This window comes from Sinocyclocheilus anshuiensis, unplaced genomic scaffold (assembly GCF_001515605.1).
Source record: "Sinocyclocheilus anshuiensis isolate Anshui unplaced genomic scaffold, SAMN03320099.WGS_v1.1 scaffold948, whole genome shotgun sequence".
Lineage (NCBI taxonomy): Eukaryota > Metazoa > Chordata > Actinopteri > Cypriniformes > Cyprinidae > Sinocyclocheilus > Sinocyclocheilus anshuiensis.
In genome coordinates, this window is record NW_015549709.1 from 982,425 (window position 1) to 991,703 (window position 9,279).

Here is a 9,279-nt window from a genome sequence, read left to right on the forward strand (position 1 = left end):
ATATAGAACATTTACGCATAAATTTAAGATTTATGTATTTGAATTGCATTGTTTCCCGAAAGATGAAAATCATAAGTCAATCATTTAAGTATTATATTATATTATATTATATTATATTATATTATATATTTAGGCCTAAATTTAAGATTTATTCATTTGATATACATAGACTATTTGCTACGTATCAAATGCTATTATTATATATTAACATATATAATAATTATTATGTATTAAATATATAATAATAAATTAATTAATAACAGAAATTTAATTTCACAGTCGACATATCAAGTACAACTCAATATTTTTGTGAAATGGGGCTTCGGAAATGATTATGTTTTGATTAAAAAATAAAAAATAAAAAATAAATAAAATTATGTTTGGACATAACTGATAATTAGACCAGGAAAGTGCATTAACCATCATTTGCACAATATGGTTACAGTATAATTAGCATTAGTATATTAGTAGGCTATTAGGTGACTCAATATACAAATATTTGTTGTATGTGTAACAGGGACACTGTAATGTTGTGGTTGTTTTCAACCTGTTAACAGTGAAGTTCTCAAAGCCGAAAATGTCGAGCAGGCCGATGCATCTCCGCACTGCTTTGAGCTCCAGGGACGGAGGCTTATAAATGGCTGCATTGATTTTCTCAACAATCCACACAAACAAGCGTCCGTATATGCCCTATGAAGCACACAGCTAGTTAGATGAATGACCTGGATCAGGTGTGTCGATGACAGCGGGAGATGGTTTTACCTTAACAAAAGCGTCTCGCACATCCAGCGCCTGCTCAATACTCAGAGGAGTGGAAACCGTCTCTCCACGGGTTATTATGGTTCGGCTGGTCAAGCAGTTCATCAGGTCCTTCAAGTCCACCTATGAACACAGGACCAATCCAGAGTTACTGAACAAACGTCTGCTGTAAAGATCATTAACACACCATTTCACACAATGTTGCACAATGTCTCAATAATACAGAAATTTCAGCTGTCAAAAAGTCGTTTTCTTTATACAGAATCATATCATAAATAACTGATTATTATATGCATAAGACAGAAGTAGAAAAAGTCAAATAAAATTTTTCTATTTCAAATATTCATACATTTTTGTGGAAAAAGTAAAAAAAAAAATTCTGTTTGAAATATTAATAAAAAATAAATTGTGGAAAAAATAAATAAATATAAATATAATTTCTCTGTTTCAAATATTCATATATTTATATATATGAATATTATATTTTCAAACTTTTTTGTGGAATTTTTTTTTATCTCTATTTCAAATATTCATACATTTTTTTGTTGAAAAACTTTAAATATAATTTCAAATATTCAAACTTTTTTCTGGAAAAAATTAAATAACACTTCTCTATTTCAAATATTCTTACATTTTCTTGCTGAACAAGTTCAATAAAATTTCTCTGTTTCAAATATTCACCGATTTCTTTTTTCTTTATTTTTTTGAAAAAAGTTAAATATAATTTCTCTGTTTCAAATATTCAGAAATGTTTTGTGGAAAAATAATTAAGAAAAATCTCTACTTCAAGTATTAACTTTTTATTCATTTATGTATTTATTTGTGTATAAAAAAAAAATTATCTGTTTCAAAAATGTATACATTAGTTTTTGTAGAAAATTTTTAAATATTATTTCTCTGTTTCAAATATTCAAACTTTTTTGGTGGAAAAAATTAAATAACACTTCCCTATTTCAAATTTTCTTACATTTTCTTCTGGAAAAAGTTCAATAAAATTTCTCTGTTTCAAACATTCATACATTTTTGTGGATTTTTTTTATTTTTATTTCTCTATACTTGAAGTATTCTTTTTTTGTGGAAAAAAAAATAAAATTTCTCTGTTTCAAATATTCATACATTTTTTTGTGGAAAAACTTAAATAACATTTCTCTATTTCAAATATTCATTCGTTTTTGTGGAAAAAAATTGAAAACAATTTCTCCGTTTCAAACATTCATACTTAAATCCATCACAGTAATTGTTTCCATGTTAGTCACAAGAGGGCGCTCAAACACCTGGATAATCTTGCACATACTTCTATTCGCATTCGTCAGATGTCCGATACATAACAGACTAGATTCATTCATTCAAAAGATTTATTCAGCATTAATGTTATGCTAAAATGCACTTAAATCGCCATGTCGCTATAATGTCATGATTTAGCGTCATACCTCTAACAAAACAGCGGCAGTGTTGAGATCTGAGCATCGCACGACCTCACAAGCGTCCAAATTATCATATGTGCGAGCTGGGGAGGAAGTTTATAGCACCACGAGTTACTAAATACACAGTTTCAGTACTACTACAGATAAAGCACATGACAAAAGAATGTTTTGAATAAAAAAAAAAAAAAAAAAAAATTGAGTTTATTATACACAGACAGCACACATACATCTGCAAGATGTCTGTTAAAGATCACTTCATCTGGAAAACATCTGCTGTGTACAAACATCTGATAGATGTCAGTTTTACATGCAATCATAAACATCTTAAAGACATCTTCTAAACGTCTATTTGACATCTGATAGGAAACGTCCTATACCCTCTAAAAAATGCTGGGTTAAATATAACCCAGCGCTGGGTTAAAAAGGGACAAACCCAGCTATTGGGTTGTTTTGACCCAGCTGGGTCAAAACAACCCAATTGCTGGGTCAAAACAACCCAACTGCTGGGTCAAAACAACCCAATAGCTGGGTCAAAACAACCCAATTGCTGGGTCAAAACAACCCAATTGCTGGGTCAAAACAACCCAATAGCTGGGTTTGTCCCTTTTTAACCCTGCATTGGGTTATTTTTAACCCAGCATTTTTTAGAGTGTAGACGTAAATCCAGATGTCAAATAGATAAATAGGCAATAAAGCCTACATGTGCTATCAGTGCATTTGTCCAGCAAACTCACCCTCATAGTTCAGGTTGCCCATGTGCAGAATAGCGGCTAGCAGCTTGCAAATCTCCCAGTTCTCCTTGTCTGTGAACATGAGGACCTTCATGGCCGAGCAGATGTTTGAATATTCCTTCTGATCATCTCGACCGTCACAAACAGTGCAGTTTCCCTGAGTTTAGACAGCATAGACACATGCCAGGTCAAGGTTATTAATGCAAGTACTAATATGTTAGTATATTTTGGCGACTCCAGCGAGTGTCTGCTATTAAAGATTGTCTCTGTATGTCTGATTGTGCACATGTATACTGCACTGCAAGAATATTAAAGCATTAAAGATCATCACTCACAATAGTAAGGTAGGTGTAGTCTGTGGCTTTACCCAAGCCGAGCTTCTTCTTCTGGTCAGGCGTCATTCCTTTCAACATACAGTAGAAAATGTGGTAGTTTCTCTCATCACGGGCCTGAAAGAGTAGAGGAAAAGGTACAAATTAAAAAATCGTACAAATTTTTTAATAATAATTCACATGTTGCATGTTGCAGTTTGGACTGATTTTGTTTTCATTATAGCAATAGAATAGCAGACATTAATACTTTCATTCATCAAGGACACATTAAATTGATCAAAAGTGACGGTAAAAGCATTTAGAATAATTAATTCGACTATTTCAAATAAATTCTGTTCTTCTGAAAGTTCTATTCAAAGAATCCTGAACAAAAATGTGTCGCAGGTTGCTCAAAAATATTACTAAACAAACATCTACCATGAAGATCATCAAAGATATTTGCTCAAAGTTTTGCAATAATGCAGAAATTAAGTTTCATTATACAGTATCATATAATAAATAACGGAGAAATGTATCATCTTATGTATAAGACGGAAGTAGAAAGACTTATTGTTTGTGGAAATAGTTAAATACAATTTCTCTGTTTCAAATATTCATGTTTTTGGCCCTGTAGAAATCCATCCTTGTAATTGTAGTACAGTAGTAACAGTACTTTATTTATTTATTTAATTAAGTTACAAGTCAGCATTAAATTGATCAAAAGTGACAGTCAAGACATTTATAATCTTACAAAAGATTTCTATTTCAAATAATTGTTAGGGTTAGGGATGTGAACTTTCTATTCATCAAAGAATCATGAACAAAAATGTATTACAGTTTCCACTAAAATATCGTGCAGCACATTGATAATAATCAGAAATGTTTCTTGAGCAGCAAATCAGCATATTGTGATCATGTGACACTGAAGACTGGCGGAATGATGCTGAAAATACAACTTTACATCACAGAAATAAATTACATTTTACTATATATTCACATAGAAAACAGTTATTTTAAATTGTAATAATATTTCACTTTTTTCTGTACTTTTGATCAAATAAACGCAGCCTTGGTGTACATGAGACTTCTTTCAAAATCTTACCAGACCCAAACTACTGATTCAAACTCAAAAGAATTGGGATTCAGATTTGTTACCTGTCGACACACTCTGGATTTCTCCAGAAGGTACTGCTCGATCTTTGCTCCCTCTATGGCTCCTCTTTTGTTGAAGTGGATGTCGATGTATTTCCCAAAGCGGCTGGAGTTGTCGTTACGGATGGTTTTAGCGTTCCCAAAGGCTGTGTGGTAAAGTCATCAAACCATTCAGAATGTAATCCGCACAGAGATGTGTTTCCAGAGCTCAATCCCTCCGCAGTTCTCTTACCTTCTAAAATGGGATTGGCCTCCAGCACCTGCTGCTCGATCCAGGAGTGCTGCCCGCTGATAGCAGCCAGAAACTGCAGAATCAGCTTGGTACTTTCTGTTTTTCCTGCTCCAGACTCACCACTGACAGGGAAATAAACACTGATGAACATACACAGGCTCATCTTCAAATCTTCTTCTACAACACTTTTTTATTCAACAGCGTAGAACAGGGACATCATCTTGTATGTATAGACTGTGGTAACCCTCAGTTGTAAAAAGTCTTGCGGGATTCACATGCAACATTCATATACTTTGTTTATTTGGAGGTCCAGAACAACCCATATCCCATAACTCTAGCCCGAACTCTTTTCTTGAGCCTAACCATAAGCCTTCCTTTATCCCTGACCTTAAAGGGTTAGTTCACCCAAAAATGAAAATTAGCCCACAAATTACTCACCCTCAAGTCATCCTAGGTGTATATGACTTTCTTCTTTCAGACGAATCCAGTAATTTGTGGGCTAGTTTTCATTTTTGGGTGAACTAACCCTTTAAGGCCCATCCTGATCCCGACCCAACCTTACCTTTGTCATTAACCTCAACTTTGACCTCACTTCTACTAGTTGAAAGTACAGGAATATTTTTGAAGGTGCCAGTGCTATTTTAGAATTATTTATATACGATTATAGTCATTATTAATTTTTTTGAATTTGAACATATTTTTAGATTTTCAGTTTTCATTTTAGTTTAAGTTTTAGTCATTTTGTCACAATATGTGCTTCTGTGATTTTTATTTATTTATTTAAGATTTCTGTTTAGATTTATTTTTATTCCAGGTTGTCATTTTAGTACTTCAGCTTTAACTCATTTTATTTTAGTTAGTTGCTAATGCAACATTTCTCATTTTCATTTCATTAAGTAATAAATATTTCATTTGAGCATTATTTAACTAACACATTTTTTTAACAGTTTTAGTTTTACAATTTTTTGTCTTTGTGATTACCATAATGATTAACACAAATATCCCATTATTTATCCCAATAATATTTATTCATTCATTCTTTTTTTCTGACACAATAGTTCTATATTTATTTATCTGAAATGGTACTGAATAAAATAATTATTTTATTAATTATTTATTAAATAAAATAATAATTATTATTTTATAAAATTACATATAAAAATTATATAAAAATGATTCTATTTTATAAAAAAAAAACCTCGACCCTCTAACGCTAGCACTCTCTGTTCTATTTCTATTCTATCTACTTGTTTTCATTTTATTTATTATAAAAAATAACAACTTGACCCTCTAACACTAGCTCTTTCCATTCTATTTCTACTTCTTTTCTTTTAATTTATTTAAAAAAACTTGGCCCTCTAACACCAGCGTTCTACATTTTTTTCTGTTCTATCTACTTTTCTTTTTTTTTTTTATTAATTATTTTAAAAAACTTGTCATGACAAAAGCGTCTGCTAAATGACTAAATGTAAATAATAACTGATTATATTAATTATTATACTTATTTTAAGTTGCCAAGGTATTTTAAGTTTTCATCTAATAATTATATTTTGTTTTATTTTAATACAATAACCACACTGACTCAAGGGCACTATGTGGTGGCAGCTGAAAAAACGTCTTCTGGAGTTTGAACCTGTAACCTTTAGATATCCAGTCCAGATCCTAAATAATAGATAGGCAGGCATATGTCGTCCCATGCAGCACTCACACTGAACGCTGCTCACCTTATGATGCAGCACTGGTCTTTATTGTTGCGTTGCATGTTGAAGTAGCAGTTGTCAGCGATGGCGAAGATGTGTGGAGGCATTTCTCCGATCTTCTTGTTGGTGTAGAGGCGAATCTGGTCTGCCGTATAGATGGGCAGCAGCTGATACGGGTTCACAGCCACTAAGATGGACCCGGTGTACGTCTATGAAGAACACAGAAAGAGAGCTGAAGCAGACTGGAGGAACTTTTATTGTGTTGACTTTTATGCAACATTGACAGTTCAGAGCATGTCGAGGACATGCAGATATCATCATTCATGTTATAACACAAGACAGATATATTGGTTATGGGACACGGCGAATGAAGATGACATGAGAGGAGATGCACAGGCGACTTGCTTTTCGTGGGTGCAGTTACAGTGGGATGTATCAGTGTCCCGTTACCGCAGACCTCACGGCCATGTTGAAATGGAGCACCGTAATGAAAACACACTCGTTCTGAGTCAGGCAATGAACAGCGAGCAGCCGTGCGCATGAGTACTTACCCGACCACCACAGTTAGTCTTCATACAGACAAAAACAGAGATGAGAACATAACCAGAGCAGATCAACGAGGACAGTTATTAAAGATTAAAACAGCCAGATAAAGCCCTTAAAGATTTAAATCATGGAACAGACCAACAAATTGTTTTTGTCTTTCTGATGACCATAATGAGCAACAGAAATATTCCTTTTTTATCCCAATTAATAATATTTATTTATTTAATTAATTAGACACAGTAGTTTTGTATATAATAGTTATTTATATATAATTAACTGTTATTTATCCCAATTAATAATTTTTTTATTTTTTTTTTAGACTTATGTATTTATTTAGATATCTTTTAAACGGAATTTCAAATGTTAAAATAATTATTATATTAATTATTTATGTATATTATTAATGTTTTTGAATTTTACATTTTTTTTTTTTTAATTTTTTACTTTTTAAAAATATTTTTGAATTTTATTATTATTATTATTATTATTAATAAACTAAACAATAACATTTATAAAATTATTTTATTCAGGTCCAATACTTTGATCAGTTACTCAATGCCATTTCAAATTGTTACTATATACTAATATATATTTTGTCAAATTAATTTTTTATTACTATTATTAGTATTATTTTATTAAAATAACAATTAAAAATAATTATTTTATACAAATCTGCTAATTATATCAGTTACTATATACAGATATACTAAATAATAGTTAGTATATATATTTCTTGAATAAAATAAAATTATGATTATTATGAGTATTATTAATATCATTATTATTATACTCATAATTTATTTCAAGAAATAATTAAATGAAATAATAATTTTATTGAGGTCCACTAACTTAATCAGTTAGCATGAATGTTACATTATGTATTATATAATACTATATTAACTAAAGATATGCTATACATGCACCTTCAGTACTATGGTGTAGATCAGAAGGAATGAGCAGCAGAGCTTACATAGATGAGATGTTCTCTGTAGCGGATGAGAAGGTTCCGGAGGATTCCCGCCTCGTTCAGATCCCCCAGTCGAATCATGTCCTCCACCCCGTGGATGGAGGTGGGGTGCATCGGCTTGATGTTGGTGGCATTTTGCGGAGAGATCCAGTGTTCCTGAACATAATGCAGATTCATAGATTCAATGCGACAGAAAACACACAAATCCCACCAAAGAGCTTCATAATAATTATTAGCTATTCATGAAATAAACATATTATGCAATGCAACAAAACATGACTGATCAGCCAGGAGAAGAGCAGCCTTCAGCTGACCAGACTAGGAATGATATTTATGATCAATAACGTACACTTCCTTCATCATCCAGGACTTGGATCTGACCAGAATCACAGAGCTTCACCACAGCTCCGATCGGGACCTCAAATTCCCCACCCGTCTTCAGGTCCAGCCAGACATAGTCGCCCTGAAACACAATTCAGATCATTAAACATCACATTACTTGGTCATTATTTGTAAATGACATTAGTCTGACTGACATCATCACTTCATTCAAACACTGTGAGAGTGCACGACCTTTAACCCTGATCACTTAAAGTACCAGCACAAGTCTCCTCAACAACATTTACATTTATGTATTTAGTAGACACTTTCATCTAAAGAGTTTCTATCATTTAAATTACAATAGTTATTATATATATATATATATGTATATATATATAAAGACAAACACATGCATGTGTGTATATATATATATATATATATATTTATATATATATATATTGTAAAAATATTTACTGTATATGTTTGTATTTATATATACATAATAAATAAATACAGTACACATTAGGGGTGTGCGATATTGACAAAAAATAATATCGAGATATTTTCTGGGATTTTATCGATGACGATAATTAGACGATATTTTGCTGAGTATGTTATTGTGCTGGTACCTTAAGGACTGCCGAAGACAGCTGACTCCTAATGTTCTGGGTAGAAATCGCTGTTTTATGCAGGTCCATTCATTTGATCAGTTAATCAATATTATGTTATGTTATGTATTATATACTAGTAATAACTACCTAACACTTGAAATAGAAACCAATTCAATTTTGCAGTTGCTTTTGTCAAAGCGAATTACAATAGAGGAACATAAGCAATTCAACAAGACAACAAGACAACAAGACTGAATAATCATGAGGATGATGCAGACACTGAACTTTAGCACTTAGTGTTAGATGCAAAATCAAAATGAATTAAAAGTGAACGCCTGGCACCAAAATACTTAAAATAAATTCAACAAGAGCTCCAAAACACAGTTTCTCCAAATCAAACAAGTCACAAATATGAAGCATTTACACTCACACACACACACACATACTTGTATTTGTGGTTTACGGGGACTCTCCATAGGCGTAATGGTTTTTATACTGTACAAACTGTATTTTCTATTGCCCTAC

General features: G+C 32.0%; 1 protein-coding gene across 1 annotated transcript in view; it reads right to left on the reverse strand.

Moving 5' to 3' along the window:
* The window catches only part of LOC107660700 (unconventional myosin-VIIa-like), a 44,231-nt gene that overhangs the window by 30,223 nt on the left and 4,729 nt on the right, over positions 1 to 9,279 (reverse strand). The window contains exons 2-11 of the mRNA XM_016450091.1: positions 8,172 to 8,285; positions 7,826 to 7,978; positions 6,334 to 6,518; positions 4,610 to 4,731; positions 4,381 to 4,523; positions 3,250 to 3,363; positions 2,918 to 3,071; positions 2,190 to 2,266; positions 763 to 882; positions 516 to 690 (exon numbers count right to left, since the gene is read on the reverse strand). Of these exons, the coding sequence (XP_016305577.1) occupies positions 516 to 690; positions 763 to 882; positions 2,190 to 2,266; positions 2,918 to 3,071; positions 3,250 to 3,363; positions 4,381 to 4,523; positions 4,610 to 4,731; positions 6,334 to 6,518; positions 7,826 to 7,978; positions 8,172 to 8,285 (1,357 nt within the window). The remainder of the gene's footprint in view (positions 1 to 515; positions 691 to 762; positions 883 to 2,189; positions 2,267 to 2,917; positions 3,072 to 3,249; positions 3,364 to 4,380; positions 4,524 to 4,609; positions 4,732 to 6,333; positions 6,519 to 7,825; positions 7,979 to 8,171; positions 8,286 to 9,279) is intronic.